Below are 16,787 nucleotides of genomic sequence, written 5' to 3'. Positions count from 1 at the left end.
AGACTGGGTGTGGGCCCTGGGCTTTTAGCCCAGACAGTCCCCAGTCATCAGGCCCCAGAGACAGAGGCCACCTCCGAGGATAGGCAGGCTTGGACAGCATCCCTGTCAGAGTGAAAATGAGACATCCTTCCCCACTATGCTGTGCCCTGTGGAGCACACTGTGTGGGCATCGGGGGCCGATAGAATGGGAACCCTGTGTGAGATTTAATTAGACCAAGAAACAAACCTGTAGAACAAATTCACATCGGCAGCATTCCCTTCTCAAACTCCAATTATTCCTTACTCACTCAGGGGCGTGAAAAAAGGAAGACTGTTGTAGATTATGAAGTGCATGACAGGGGAGTATTCGAATCTCCATCCAAATAAACCAACTATAAAAAAAGAAATAGATGTTGGCGTCAATCAGTGAAATTTGAATGGAGATTAGTTCGTAAATGTGATTAAAGAATTATTGTTAATTTTGTTGCATTGGATCAGGGGCTGTGGCTGTATAATGTCTTTTCACAGGGAAGCATGCAATAAAGTAAAATGTCAGATTCCATGGCATGATAGCTGACATTTTACTTTAGCAAAAATATCTTCAGTGAAAAAAAAAGAACCAAAAAACAGATATTGCCAAACATTAAAAAAAAAATTGTTCAATGTATTTGGTAATATATGGGACTTTGGTACACTATTGTCTCAATTTTATTCATATTAGACTTCCATAAACATATGGTATTTTATATACTTTCATAACTAAATAATAATGCTACTTCCTATAGGAAATAATTTATAGGAAGCTGGGCATGTGATGCATGTGTATAATCCTGGCACTTGGGATTTGGAGGCAGTAGCATAAGTGAGGCTGAGACCACTTGGGCTACATAAGGAGACCACGTCTCAAAAGAAATGGCTAGAGACGCAAGCAACCAGAGCACTTGCCTAGCACGAGGGGGCATCCCAAGTACCATAAAGAAAGAGAGGGAAGAAGGCAGGAAAAAGAGAGGGCGAAAGAGGGAGAGAAAGGGGAGGATGAGGACCGAGGGGAGGGAGGGAGGGAGGGAAGGAAGATGGATTGGTAGCATATCAGAGTAGTAGAGCATCTGCTTATCGAGAATGAGGCTTTGAGGCTCCGGGTTGAGTCCTGCCACCAGGAAAGCACTGACGTTTACAGGTAAAGGCACATAAGCACAATATACAGTGTTCGGTATCTCAAGAGCTTGTACATCCTAGTACACAGCAACTGAGCTGTGTCCAAACACTTCCTTTACTTTTATTTTAGTTGCCCAGGCAGGCCTTGAACTTGTGATCCTCTTGCCTCATTCTCCTGAGCAGCTGGAATTACAGGCCTGCACCAGCAGTCTTGACAGAATATAATGTTTGTAAGTATCAGTAGATGGCAGTTAATTCAGGCTCTTCCTGTGTGCCTGTACTCCCCCAGTGCATTAGGGGTAACAGAAAGAGGAGACACGTCGTCAGCTTTGAGTCGCTCTGTGGAGGGGACAGTGCCTCTGCCTTATTTCTGATCCCCAATAAGGCCTTCCTTAGGCAACTGGTGAACCAAGACAGGCCTCCCCAAGATATAAGGAGCCAGCATCCATCTCCACGGGATGCAAACTTCTCATCATCACCTGTCCCCCGCTGCGGGGCCCTCCTTCTCCACGCAGCACCACCAGCATATGGCCAGCGTGTCCTTTCCCAAAGACTGAAGGTACTGGCAGGAAGCTCAGGCTGCCCACCAGACAGACACTTTGCTCTATCCTCGCTTTGTTAGTCTGTCCTCATGCAATGCTGTAGGGCACACAGCTCGTACCAGCAGAGATTTATCCCTCACAGTTTTGGAGTCTGGGAAGTCCACGGTGGTGGCGCTGGCAGATTTGGTGTCTGGTGTGAACGTAGATTCGTTCCTAGAGGTCTGGCTTTCTACTCTCATCACTTATCGGGGGAATCGGGGAGATCTCTGGGGCCCCTTTATAAGGACGTTCAACCCACTTGTGTTTGTTCCACAGCCATGCTAAAGTTAGTCCTAATAACACTACATCTAACACATGAATTGGGGGAGGGGACACAGACTCTAGTCTACGGCACCTGCTATGCTAATGATGGACTTGTAGTCACGTGAAACTAAAAAATAGGAAAATAATGACAAGTCAGTCCCCTTAAATGAGTCCTGCTGATATCTTTTCTGAAATCAAAGAGGTCGGGGATAAGCAGAAGACTTGGTCACTCCCTGTGTGTTTCACAAGTCATAAGGTCACCCACACTGCTGACTCAGAGTCACATGATTAAGGTGCAGATGGAAAACACTTCATTTACAACTCGGGGCGCTTGTGGGAGAAGAATAGATAGGCAGTGTGTAGTGATACATTGTGTACCCTAATAAACTTGCCTGGGGATGGGAGGACAGAGCCAGCCACTAGGTTAGATTTGGAGGCCAGACGGTAATGGCACACATCCTTAATCCTATCACTCAGGAGGCAGAGATCCATCTGGATCTCTGTGAGTTCAAGGCCACACTGGAAACAGAGCCAGGCAGTGGTGGCACATACCTTTAATACCAGTACTGGGAAGCACACATGCCTTTAATCCCAGGGAGTGATGTCTGGGAAGAGAAAGGTATATAAGGCATGAGGAAACAGGAACTTACTCTTTTTAGACTGAGGATTTCATAGTGGTAAGAGCTAATGGCTGGCTGTTCTGCTTCTCTGATCTTTCAGATTTTACCTCAATATCTGGCTCTGGGGTTTTTATTAAAAGACCATCTAAGGTTTGAACAACACAATGGAATAGGAGGACAGCCATGTCCTAGGGCAGGGCTATAAGTGGGTGGGACTCACAAGAATTATGTGTAAAACTGAAAAGATGATGGACGTCTGAGAACCTAGGCAGGTCGGACAGAAGAAAGTCGAGGGATGAAACCTGGCTAAGCAGAGAATGAACAGCTGACATAAGAAAGAAGGCTTTGTCCCAGAGACACACTGAAGAGCGGACTGCCATTGGAGGGGAGCCAGAGAGGGAGCACCCAGGTGAGGTGGAGATGCTCTCGGCCAGATGTGTTGGATGTAGGTGCATCTCTGCAGAGCCAGCCCAGGAGAATCTCCCATGGCCTGTAGATGGACTGTGTGTCTGCTTCTCCCCAGCCCCGCTCCAAGCTGCTTCTGTGATTAAGTATAATTACAATAAGCCCTGCCTGGGCAGGAGGATGTGAGGAGAAAGCTAATTCACAAGACTGTCTCAGTGTGATGTTCTTGCTGCTATGGAGCTGCACAGAATACCAGGTACCCTTGGAATGCCTGACACCAAGATGCCAGCTCCCCAGTTCCTGGGGGGCTCCAATGAGTCTGGGGTTTGTGTGTGGCCTTGGTTTCTTCCTGTTGACTAGTGAATAATAAATGGTACCTTTAAGAAGTGAAGTCAATGGTTAAATAGAAGAGAGGATTAGGTACAATAAGTGATGAGCAACCTGACTCTCCACACACCCCTATGTCCTTCCAAGCTGAGTTAAGCACCCCACTAAACTACTTTATTCTCCTCATGGGAGGTGGGAGAATCCAGGAGCTCTCGGGAAATACGTGCATAAATCAAAGACCTGTTGGTTTGAGGGTCAACCCACAGGACTACAACTTCCTCTGTTTCTGGCATTGGTGGTGGGGGTGACAAGGGAAGAGCTCAGCAGGGACCTTGCAAGTATCACGTGTTTTCAAGAGAAGCATGACCTTCACATTGGACAGTGTCCTGGCTTCAGAACATCCGCGTGTCAACTGTATCCAGGCTGGGCTCCTGATGTGGTGAACTCCTGTGTCATCTGTATGGGACCAGTAGAGACCCATCTTCTCTACCCGGAAACCAAATGAAGTGCCTGATGGTCAGAGCCTCTTCCCTGGTAAGGATGTCATCTCATCGATTGCCTGCTTTATGCCAGGCACTGCAGTAGGCTCAGGTGTGGGGTGGGGGTGGGGAACCAGGAAAACACCATTCCTGCATCCACAGACTATCCAGTGGAAACGTGGAAGGCCAGCAGGTCAACATGCTAGTTCAATAAAGTGTGGCATGGGCTCCAATGGGGGACTGCTGGATGCTGTAGAGGCACTACGTCTCCTGAGATGCAGCCACATCTAAGGGAGGCTTTTGTGTGGGTATGGATATATTCCTCAAAGCCCCACATTTTGAGACTTGGTTCCCAAGGCAGTGCTATTGAGAGATGGTAAAATCTGCAGGAAGTAAGATATTATGAGAGACCCTTAAGGTTGTGTCTTCAAAGAGGGGTTGGAGCTCACTCCCTGCTTCCTGGCACATGGTGGAACTTGTTCATTCCACTGCTTGCTCTTACCACAATGTGCTGCTGTCCCCGGGGATCTAGAGGTGTGAGATTGCCAAATCTTGGATACAAACCTCCAGAATGACAAAGAAAATAAACTTTTTCCTTTTATAAATATATTGTCTCAGTATTTCATTATAGTGACAGAAAGCCAACTAAAGCGAGGAGCAAGGGAGCGGCCATGCCTAAAAGCAACGTTTCTAATGCCTTCATCTGGGAGAAGAGCAGAGAAAGGAGGCCTGAAGCAAACTCTCAGGAGTTATAGCACTGGGATCCTCAGCCCACTTTGTGGTGGAATGTAAGACATCAAAGCAAATGCCACTTTTGTAATGAGACGATTTTATTACCAATTCATTCCCTAAAGTAAGTGAAGCCTGAAGGCTTAAAACAAAATACTTGCAAGTTGATTATAATGCAGCCACGTAAAACTACGCCACAGTCTCTAAACACTCCACACACTCAGTAGATGCCACACATTGAACTCAGAATTTCGATCTATTTCCAGGCTAGAGAAATGTGGTGTGGCAGTCTCTCACAGTGCTGGGCAATGACAGCAAGCCACAGCTCTGGACTGGGGGCTTGAATACAAGGAGGACATAAGAAGACGCTGCAATGCACTGTTGCCAGGGCTTCTGGACACAGGCAGTCAGTAAATACCAAACAGTAGTCAACAGGGTTGTCTTGGTTTGCTTTCTGTGACTGCAGCAAACACCAGGACAAAAAGCAACTCAGGGAGGAGACGTTTATTTCACTTTACAGCGTACAGTCCATCATGAAAGGAGGGCAGAACAGGAACTTAAAGCAGAAACTGAGGAGAAGCTGGGGGGAACACTACTGACTGGCTTGCTCTCCAAGATTCACTCAGCTTGATTTCTTAGACAACTTGGGACCACCTGCCCAGGGTGGCACTGCCCACAATGAACTAGGCCCTACCGTGTCAAACATTAATGAAGAAATGCCTACAGACATGTCCACAAGCCAGTCTGATGGTGTCAATAACTCAGTTGAGGTTCTCTCTTCCCAAATGACTCTAGTTCATGTGCAACTGACACTAACCAGGACAACGGACTCAACTGACACAAACATATCACTACTAAACCATAACCTTTTCTTACTTGTTTATCCCCAAAACCTCTAGTTAATACACAATATAAAAAACAATCCAACTTTAAAAGTCCCGTAGTCTTTTAAAAGTTCAAGTACTTTAAAAGTTCAGTCTCTTTAAAGTATCCAAAATCTTTTAATTGTGGGCCCCTTCACAATCAAAACTAAGTTACATACTTCCTTATTCCAAGAAGGGAGAGCCAGGGCACAGTTTCAATCAAAGCACAACCACAACTGATTTTTCAGCTTCAGTTAACTAGCGTTGGTTGTCCCCATGTAGCAAAGCTTTCATGTCAGTGTTGCTGGTCTCTTATTAATCATAGCTGATTCTTCTGTCCCAGCTTTCCAGCAACCACAGATTCTTAATTAAAATACTCTATGAACAACCCTGATAGAGTCTTTGCTTCCCCTCTGAAACTCAAGCCAGGCCTCTATCGTTTGCATTTCTCTCAATATTCTCTTCCAAGATCCCACAGAACATCCCATTAAGCTCTGAGCACTAATGGCATTTCTAGCCCAAGTTCCAAACACTTCCATAATCCTCCCCCAAAGCAACATGGCCAGGTCTCTCACCACAGCAGTCCACTCTCTACTGGTTTACATTCTGCTTTGCTCTCTATTGCTGTGAGAAACATCATTCCCAAAAGCAACCTAAGAAGGGATGGATTTACTTCAGCTCACAGTTTATCCTGAAGGGAAGTCGGGGCAGGAACCTGGAGGCAGGAACTGAAGCAGAAGCCATGGAGGAACACTGCTTACTGGCTTGCCTTCCATGGCTTACTCAGCCAGTTTTCTTATAGCACCCAGGACCACCTGCAGAGGAGCGGTACCTTCACTTATCCTTGCAATGGACTGCAACACCAAGCTGAAATAAACCCTCTCTTCCCCAAGTTGCTTTCGGTCGTGGTGTTTGTCATAGCAACAGACAACAAAACAGAACCATCTTCCACAGGCTCATGTCTGAACATTCAATCACCCATCTCATGCTGCGCCCCTCACCCTCTCTTTCAGTACCAGGGGTTGAATCCAGGGCTTCCCTGCATGCTAGGCAAACCCCACCACCTCCGGCCGCTGACTTATCATCTCAGAGGTCTTCTTACTTTATGTGACAATCTCACTACATTGTCCAGGCTGTCCTTGAACTCCCACATGGGCCTGGAGTTTGCCTGCTTCATCGTCGAAGTGGTTGGAATTTCAGGCCTGTACCATCAAGTTTGTGGCACTATTTTGAGAGGGTTAGGATGTGGGCACTGACTAGGAGCAAGAGTGTGCTTTTGGAGGTTGTATGGTTCTGGTCCCAACCTGTTTGTTCTGCTTCTTGTCCGATGCTGATATAAAGTGCCCAGGCCACGTGTTCCCATCACGGTGAACTCTACCATCTCTTCCCCACCAGGATGGATTGAAACTTCTGGGATTATGACACCAAAGAAACCTTTTCTCTTGAAGTTGATGTCAGGGATCTTGTCGTGGTTATGAGAAAAGCCACCACGGGACACTGCTGCAATAAGCCTGACCGTGTGGTTCTCTGGCCTTTGGAACTGCTTTGCAGGAGAAATTTAAAAGAATTTAGAAATGCAGGCTAGAGAATGGCTAGAGTGGTGTAAGTTCTGCTAAATGGAAGATCAGAATGCCAACAGAAATTTGGCAGTAAGGATTGTGTTCATAAAGTTTCAGATAGATAGGAAGACCATATTGGGAACAGGACTCAAGGTCATTCATGTTACACCCTGACAAAGACTCTGGATGGATTTCACCCATGTCTTTAATTGAAGCTGAATTCAAAAGTCATGGATTAATTTATCTCATAAAGGAAATTCCAAGCCAGCACAGCACACAGGCTGTGGCATGGTTATCACTGGCTGTTTTTAACCAGATTTATAGTGAGAACCACTGAAAATAAAGAGTAGATGTCTTAGTTAGGGTGTTTTGTTGCTGTGAAGAGACACCATAACCATGGCAACTTTTGTAAAGAAACATTAATGGGGTGGGGGATGGCTCTCTTACAGTTTCAGAAGTTCAGACCATTATCATCATGGCAGAGAGCATGGTATGTGCAGGCAGATGAGGTGTTGGAGCAGAGAGTGCTACATCTTGACCCAGAGGCAACAGAAAGTCAACTGTCACACTGAGAGAAGCTTGAGATCTCAAAGCCCGCCCCCCCCAACAGTGTCACATTTCCTCCAACAAGGCCACATCTCCTAATAGTGCCACTCCCTTGGGGGGCCATTTTCTTTCAAGCCGCCACAATAGAGCAGAAGGATTTGTTAAACATTCGGCAAAGGAGTCTGAATATAGTTCAAGTAGTGAATCCATTGAATGTTGCAAGCAAAGCCATGGCATTTGTTAAAGACAAATTGAGCCCTTTGCCCTGGTACAAGAGCAACCCTCTAGGCAAAGATCCCACCTATTGAAGACTACAGGGCATAAACACCCATTTGAAAGACTTTTGTGTGAAATGAGAGTGTCTATAAAAGAATGCCTAAAGGGCCAGTCAGGAAGTACTTCCCCAGGCTTTGAGGTACGCAGAATCCACTGCCACCATCATCTTTAGAATCTTGGCCATATCCTGGGTTGGTAACAAAAATGAGTGTTGTCACGTGGAGCTGAGTGCAAAGAATGCAAATGTCGTGGAGCTTTGCTATGAGATTCCAGAGAAAAGTCCAAGGCCAGGAAATGTGCAGCAGACTTGGGTTCCCTACACAGACCCCCTGAGTAGGCTGTAAAGGTGAAGAACAAGTTTCAGTGGAGGCTCCAGGACACTGGAAACACCAAGAGCAGGTGACGTATGCTGATAAAACCTGGAGGCAGTAGTTGGAGGTGGCCCCAAAAGGAGCCCATGTGTACTGGAGGCAGCTGGGGAGGGGCTACCCCAGCCACTTGAAACTCAAATGATGTCACTATATGTCCCATATGCCAGACATGGAGCTCTATAATCTAGTGTTTTCCTTGTTTGGCTTTGTTCTAATCTCTCCTTACTGGCCTCCCATCCCTCCCTCTGTGCCACCATATATTGAAAGTTTATAACCTGTTTATTTTTGTAGAGGTTCACAGTTAAGAGTTTGCCTCAAGTCTCAGAAGAAATGTTAAATTTTTTGAACAGTATTGGGGCTGTTGTGACTATGGGGACTTTTGAAATTGGACAGAATATTGAGACCACAGTCACAGCGTCTCAGCGTGTAGACAGGTGTATTAGTTACTTCGCTGCTGTTGTGACAAATTGCCATGACCAGGGCACCATAGAGAAGAAAGGGCTTATTTAGGTTTATGGTTGCAGAGGGTGAGTGTCTCCGATGATGGAATGAAGTTACGGTGGCAGGAGCAGGAAGCCGAGGGCCCGAATCCTGAACCACAAGCACAATTGAAGCTCTTACAGCCCACCCCCAGTGACACACTTTCTCTAGAGAGGCCTGTGCCCTTTCTTGGCAGAGCTAAAACCCTGCCTTTTTCCCCCAAGGACCCTCAGAAGCAGGCCTACTCCCAGCAGGTCTCCCCTCCAAGGAAATGTCCATCCTTTCAGCCTTCTGGTAGCTTAGACTCCTATCTTTCCCCATCGCATGAAAAGCCCAGGCTGCCCTCAGCATTGCATGTCTCCAGAGGAAGGCAGAAACCATTCTGGCCCACAACTTTAATTGATTGATTTCCTTCCACCGGGCCCTGGGATCAGCTCAAATAGCTCATAGCTCTGTGCTGCTGAGAGATCTGGGGCTCCCCAGCCTGCTCTGTTGGGACAGACCAGTGTCTCAGGAACAATGATTAGCTGGAACAATACAACAATCAGAAAATGTCACTTGAGTATACGTGTTCTTAAGATTGCAAGGAGACGAGCGGAATGCAGGGAAGTTGTTGACGTCTGAAACAGCAGGTCAGACTAGCACACAGCACAGCCACTGCAAAAGAAGAGACAGAGTCAGTGCGCGGCCTCTAGGGAGCATGTGGGCTGTGGCCACAGATGTCCTCCTGCCCTGTGAGCCACCACTTGTCACAGCTCCACCCTCCAGCCAGTGCCATGCTCACTTACAGGAAGCTAGTGACTTATCAACTCAGAGCACTACAGGAAACATGACTTAGGAAAAAAACTCTATACCCAAAAGGGGCTTCCAAAAGGAGGTGTGTCAATGAGTACAATACAATGGGTCTTGTCGATCTGCAAGTTCCGCATTCATAATTCAACCAAGGGCAAATTAAAACTCTACAAAGAAAGAATTGCATCTGTGTTGAATAGGAACAAATTTCTTTCCTTGTCGTTGACTCCCTAACCATTATGGTGAAAACAGCTCTGTAACCAGCATCAGCATTCTATTAGGCATCAATTATAGTCTAGAGGGGATGTAGAGTGTGCAAGAGGATGGATATCGGTCCTATACAAACACTGCCATTTTATGCAAAGGTCTGATGCATCCAGGTGTCTTAGGAGGGTTCTGGAAACAAAAGCTCATAAAGGAGAACTATATTCATATAATTATATATATATTTTGTTACAGACATACATTCATCCTTATATATGTATTCCTATATTCTTATGTCTCTATGTTTTACATATATGTATATATTCCTACATTTATGTCTATTTCAAATATATTTATATGCATCCCTATATATGTATATTCCTGCATTTATATCTGTATTTCATATATGTGTGTGTATATGTTCTTATATGTATCTGTATATTTCTACATGAACACTTCATTCTACACACACTAGTCTCCAAGTGTCTATAGGAACCCACAGATATGTTACAAAGAAAGCTTTTCCTTGATCTTAGGAAGTACTCAATGCCATTTTCATTCACAAAAACAATGAAAAGCAGTTGGAGTCAGACAACATGGCACGGATTGTAATAACCCTGTCCTCTACCATGGCAAGAGGGTGATAACCCAGTCCTCCACCATGGCAGAAGGGTGATAACCCAGTCCTCCACCATGGCAGGAGGGTGATAACCCAGTCCTCTACCATGGCATGGATGGTAATAACCCAGTTCTCTAGCTCCACCGCCCCAGAAGCAGATCGGAGGCCAATGCTGCCTCATAAGTTGGAACGTTGGGGCATGTCCACACTTCCTGTTCCCCGCCGGCCCTTCCTAGCAGGAAGTGACAGCCTCCATTATCCCAAGCAGGCCCCTTACAGGCAGGGACTGATACTTCCTGCATAAAGCATGGTGTGACTTGTGCACAGCGGGAACACTCGCTTATTCTGCACCTTCATTCTGCCTTGTTGGAGATTCAGTTTTGGCTTCCAGTGCCATCCTGTATGTCAACTCAGAAGTCGCAGAATTCAGGCATCTTAAATTATGTCTACTCCCCACAACCAGACACACATGCACGTACAAGTGCGTCCACATTAACAAGAGTTTGCCTCTTTGAAATGATTTTAGATACAGCTAGCTATTACTTTATCCTTAAGATAAAGAAAGGGATGAAAGAGTCAAGAGGGAGGCACTTGATTAAATTATATTAATTAATTAGAATGCTTAACACACTCCTTAAGAGACTGTCCCATTCCTTCTCCTCATGCCCACCACAGAACATGCGGGGGTTTCCATGGCAATAAGCTGGTTCATAGGAATAAACACAGCTTAGCCCCTATGCTGTCCAGGGATTTCAGAGTTCTGTCTACCAGGACTTCCTTAAATCTCAGCTCATTTACCTCAGCCAGGGAGAGCTGGACAATGCCATTCTGGTCCTTGTCCAAAAGCCTGAACAGTTCTGAAACACCAGAGAAGGAAGAAAGTCAGTCAGGTCTGTTTCTGGGTTTTGGAACCTCAGAGAGCCATCTCTGGCCAGCCCACGCCCTCCACCCATGCCCCCCAGATCTCATCTAACCCCAGGGAACAGCAGTCAGGGCGAGCTCTGGTGTCAGCAGGTGTCTCCCAGACTGAATGGATGGACCAAGGTGTCAGCAGAGACGGTTCCTCTGGGTCTTCACCTTCAGAAGCTCAGCCAGGAAACTGGCAGTTCTTTGGTGAGTGGGTTGCAGATCGTCCAGTCCCTTGGCTTTATCTCTGGCCAACTGATTTTGCCCCTAAGGCTTCCCACCTTGCACTCTCCCAGTGAAAGGAAGGTCCCCTCCCTTTCAAAGATAACATACTGATTATAAGATAACAGCACCCCAAGGTCCAAGGAAGAAATCCAGCTACTGCCTTCTCGAGGGAGCCCACCCTCTTCCTGGAAGGTGGCACAGTCTCTCAAATGACCCTCATGGTGCCATACAGATGAATAAACACCATAAGCTCCTAACACAGGACCCTTAAGAGACTCAGTGCCTTGACCTAGTGACTTCATATAGCTCAATAATCAGGATAGTGGTCTCCAGGTCTCCAAGGAAAAGCAACCTTGGCCCTTAGATGTGACCAGCCCAGACATCTGTAGCCCCTAAAGTATCTACCTCCCTTTCCTCCTGAGTATCAAAGTTACAAAAAAAAATCTCATCTCTACTTCCTTAGTCCCCTGGCTCCAAAGGCACTGTCAGACCTCACCTCCTGGCCTGGCCCCTTCAATGCTCTGTGTCTCTGAGGAAAAGAATCGAGGCTAAAAAAAAACCGAGGCTTACTGAACAGAGTCTCCAGGCGGATCATACAAGCCACAAAGCCATCAAAGTCAATGCCAAGCTTGCTGCTCGCATACCTCATGGCAATGGTCTGCTGCACCTGGTTGTTGAGAGTGAAACCTGATGGCAGAGAGAGACTGTGTCACGGGTGCTACAAAGGTCTTAGCATCTTTCGGATAAACTGCAAGGTGCTGGCGTCACAGGGACCCTCCAGGAGCCTGTGTAAATCCATAAATCAGGACTACTCAGCTTATTCCAGGGAGGCCCGGGAGATTCTCTGCCAACAAGCCTCTCCACTCTCGGGGATGTCTCACCAGCTCCTTCTCTGGCCCAGCACCAGCTCAGCTCTAGGACAGTCATAACTACACAACCACAGGAAGTGCAAGTAAGAAAGTGTCCGTGAGCCTCTGCAGAGCTCTACACCTTGTAACCGCTGTCACTGCCTCAGTGACAGGCAGAGTGCGGAACACTGCCGTATCCTCCCCTTCCAGGAGAGGATGGATCCTCAGCAAGGCTTTGTTGACACACTGGTATCCAATGTAAGAACGCTCTCAGGGATGACCCTGAACCACTATCATCATGAGAAGAAAACATCTACAGTGGGTCCAACTTGGGCCTAAGACCTCTCCTACAGGACAGGTCCTCACCTGCTTTCTTGAGGGCCGTCCTCATTTCATGGGCCTCAATGGTCCCTACATGGCTGTGGTCCATTTCCTTGTAGATCTCCTGAAGCCAGAGAGAAATTGCACATGGAGAATAGCATAGCCCTGGGCAACAATTTCCTCCCACTCTACACCTCTCTCGGGAGGCCAAGGATGCACTCTAAGACTGTATTGACATCTTCAAAGAAGTTCCGAACAAATAGAAACAGGGCTAGAGGTCCTCTGAATGGGACTTTCATTAGAAGGGCTGACATCAGCGTCTCTCACTGCCACTGCCTTCAGGCTCCCTTCTGAACAATGTGTCCAGGTTTGGATGGTTTTGACCAGAGTCTGGATAGACCAGGGTCTAGAACAGTCCAGGGATGAGTATTATAGAGGGTCAGAAGGGAGGAAAGGGGATGGGGCCCAGGGAGATGCCCTTCTCTCCCGAGAGAGAGAAAAGAATTAATTACCAGATACTTGTGAATCTTCAGGCAGAGTGTCTTGAACTCCTCAGGTCCCAGGCTTCCGGTACCATCCGTCTAAGCTTGTTAAAGGCCAACACAAACAAACCCTGAATCATCAGTGAGTTTCTTTCTCTTAGGAGCTCACATGAGTGCCTTAAAACCTTAGCGGACCTTCGTGTCTGAAGCAAGCCACACAATGGGGTGAGAGTGGGAAGCAAACTCAAAATAAGATTAGAAAGTTAAATACTCACTCCAGAGGCCAGGCACAGAGGTGGGAATGAAGAGCAAACCAGCAGCCTGAAACCTCCTAACATCAACACTACCTGCCATCATACCCTCATTATCCCGGATGACAGCAGGTGGAGCTACGTGACTTATACACTCACTTCCGGACTAAAATTTCTGTGATTGTGCAACTTCTCATTCAAATCACGTTAGTATTGTCAGAATGTCAAAAAAAATTACCAGGTGTTGCAACCACAGGGTCTTCTCAAAGGCCATAACAAAACCAAAAGAGGTATTTATGTGGGGGGAGGTCATGTGGAATTTTTCATACCCGACTTATCTTCCTTCCAAGAGTACTTACTGAGTGCAGAACTAGACATGTGAGTTTGGTTTTAAATTGTCTTTACACTCATAAATTTCAGTCTCTTTTCTCACAATCACAATAAATCAATAAACACCACTGTGTTACAGAACAGACCATCAATCCTCCCCATGTATGTTAGACAGCCAAATAGAAGTCCAGTCTGCACCCAAGAGTGTAAAGCTCTCTCTCTGCTCCAGTCTGGATCTAGAGAGACCACCAAAGGTCTACTTGATAAAGGATCAGTGCCCAGGGTGGCACTCTGGGGATGTGGTAGAACTTTGAAGATATAGGTCTAGTGGAACACCACAGGTCATCAGGGCATGCCCCTGCAGGAGATGTTGGACCCTGCCTCTTCCTCTTCTTCTCTCTCTTTTACTTCCTGGATGCCATGAGATAAATGGTCCATTTCATTTCCACCATTGAGTGCTGCCTCATCATAGGCCAAAATAGCCAAAATTGTAAACTCAAATAAACCTTTCCCATGACAAGTTCATTGTCTAAGATATTCCATTAAAATCATGGAAGGCTGACTAACATTTTCATCCTTTCAGAGCATCCAGTCTCAGGCTCTATCTCTGATTAGTGTTGAATGTTGGCTGAACCATATCCTTCACACCCTCACTGTAACACAAACAACCACTCTACACAGAGAACTGAATGTTGGCTGGACCATATCCTTCACACCCTCACTGTAACACAGACAACCACTCTACACAAAGAACTGAATGTTGGCTGGACCACATCCTTCACACCCTCACTGTAACACAAACAACCACTCTACACAGAGAACTGAATGTTGGCTGGACCACAGCTCACACCCTCACTGGAACACAAACAACCAATCTACACAGAGAACTGAATGTTGGCTGGACCACGTCCTTCACACCCTCACTGTAACACAGACAACATGTCTACACAAAGAACTGAATGTTGGCTGGACCACAGTTCACACCCTTACTGTAACACAAACAGCCGTTCTTGGCAGGGTACTGAGCTCAGGGAAACAGCAGCCTGAGTCGTGGCACTTCCCATGCTTGCATCTCATATCACCCCACAATGGCTGTACAAACTACACATTCTTATTCCATTCTTCTCTAGGGAAAGACCCTGACAGTGCAAGCATTTAGTAACTTCTCCAAATTTATATATCTGATAAGTAAGGAAGACAGAATTTGAACCTTTGCTTGTCCCGAAGTCCAGATGACCAACCTATTGAGTCAGGGTCTCCAGGACTGATATCTAAGTGCTGGCATTTTCAAGTTTCCATGGGTGAGGGGATACTGATGTGTGTTCTAGTACTTTAAACATCATGCTAATGGAAGCACCATATAGTAGTAGCTGCCATGGAGGATAGGGAATAAAGAGTGACCGTTAATATGAGTGCAGGATTTGGGGGGTGGGGGGTGGGCAAAAGTGTTCTAAACCAGGTGATGGCTACACAACTCCAAATCTAATAAAAGCCACAGAAGGAAGTGCCCATCCCAACTAAGCATATTCTTACATATGAACCACATCTTAACAAACTTGTCATCTTTCTAAATCTGCACGGGCATTTTCACTGTGCATGGAGATTCAAGTGCTATACCATACTGGAGCAAAGACTCCAGAAGAAGACAGAGTCACCAAGTCAGCATCCTCTGCAGCCATAAGAGATATGGTGCCACTGGGAACATGGGCAGGTAACTACAACAAAATCCGAATCTGAATTGGAATCAACAGAAAATTTTGATGAGAATGATTCTGAAACCAAGGACCTCATCACAGCAAAGTGAACCAAACAGTTTTCTGTGACCACAGGTTGAACTATTAACCACACTCCCCAATGGAAGGACACAAGGACAGAAGGGCTTCAGCACTATTCAGCTATTGGCCACTTGGGGCTCCAGGGCCACTAGATAGCACACCTATCTACAGTGATGACTTGGGCACAGATTGGCACACACTCCACTGCTATGACTGTGCACAAACCCTGCCCTGTGCAAAGGAAAGTCACTCTTCCTGTCCTCTCTGGGGCTGATAAAGGGATCCTGTAGTAAGTTGCCAGATCTCATCATGAATGAGGCCCTAAGAACTGAGGAGAGCCTCCTTAGGATAAAGGATTCACCTTCACCACCAGTAAGTGGCAAATTCACCTGGACGTGTTCCAGGCAAAGCTTAAGGAAATGCTGTTGAGCCATCAGTGCCCTGCACCTTCCTACAGAACTTCCCTGACATGTAGAATGTCTTTTCTCTATTCATCATGAAAACTCCTACCCATTATAATAGATTAGTTATGTCCCCCAAATCCATGTGTTGACATTTAAGCCCAGCATGAGGGTATCAGGAAATGGGACCTCTGGGAAGTAACTGGGTCCCAGAGGGGAACCCTTCATGAATGCAGTTGTGCTTCTATAAAAGGTAATTCCAGAAAAAATCCCCTTCCACCTTGTGAAGCTACAGCCAGGAACCAGGAGACAAGCCCTCCGCTGCCACATCTTGATCCTAGATTTCCCGGCACCTCAAACTGTAAGATATGTCTATTATTTATAAGCCACAGTTTAAGGTCTTGTGAAATAGTGTTCTGGCAAACACTGCAAAGACTGTTCTTCAATAGGAGATTAGATCAGAGAGAGCAAATAGGTTTTATCTGGTACCGTAATCCTAAACTATTGGTAGTGGATATCCAAAGGCCATATTGAGAGTCTGAAACAAAGATTATACAGTGATGGGGAGAGCCGAGGAGGGGTTTGGGTGAGGATGGAGAGTTGGATGAATTTCAGCAGGTGGAGGCACTGAGATCAGCACAGTGTGGAGGAAGAAGGAGGCAAATACCTCCACTTGCTGTCTCTAAGTTCCATAATTTTAGGCTTGGTACTCAACTATGGAATATCTTGGTTTTTTACTAATAACTGGGAGTGTGGTAAAGACAATCTACAAAACGATGCATTTTTTTTAAAGCTCAAACACAATTCCTGACATGATCAGTAAATGTGTTTCCTTTCTCAGTTTCTCCCCTGCTCTCCCTCCTTACTCAGAGAAGGTAGAGGAGTCTTTAAAACAGAAGGGAAAAAAAGATGTGACATTTAAAGGATACATCCAGCAGGCTGATCATTTCTCTGCAAGTGTTGATGTTGAATCCATCAAATTTCATGTCTGTTCCTAAA

At 46.1% G+C, this 16,787-nt stretch overlaps 1 protein-coding gene across 1 annotated transcript in view; it reads right to left on the bottom strand.

The window, feature by feature from the left end:
- Positions 1-4,828: 4,828 nt before the first annotated feature.
- Positions 4,829-16,787, bottom strand: part of LOC128110092 (calpain-8) — a 76,097-nt gene continuing 64,138 nt past the window's right edge. The window contains exons 16-21 of the mRNA XM_052737864.1: positions 16,718-16,782; positions 13,062-13,130; positions 12,595-12,673; positions 11,951-12,067; positions 11,048-11,106; positions 4,829-9,291 (exon numbers count right to left, since the gene is read on the bottom strand). Coding sequence (XP_052593824.1) covers positions 9,268-9,291; positions 11,048-11,106; positions 11,951-12,067; positions 12,595-12,673; positions 13,062-13,130; positions 16,718-16,782 — 413 coding nt within the window. The 3' untranslated portion in view covers positions 4,829-9,267. The remainder of the gene's footprint in view (positions 9,292-11,047; positions 11,107-11,950; positions 12,068-12,594; positions 12,674-13,061; positions 13,131-16,717; positions 16,783-16,787) is intronic.

This window comes from Peromyscus californicus, unplaced genomic scaffold (assembly GCF_007827085.1).
Source record: "Peromyscus californicus insignis strain IS unplaced genomic scaffold, ASM782708v3 Scaffold_14__1_contigs__length_90479793_seg_2, whole genome shotgun sequence".
Classification (NCBI taxonomy): Eukaryota; Metazoa; Chordata; class Mammalia; order Rodentia; family Cricetidae; genus Peromyscus; species Peromyscus californicus.
Note: the sequence above shows the minus strand (reverse complement) of the source record. Positions and strands in the feature narration are given on the sequence as shown.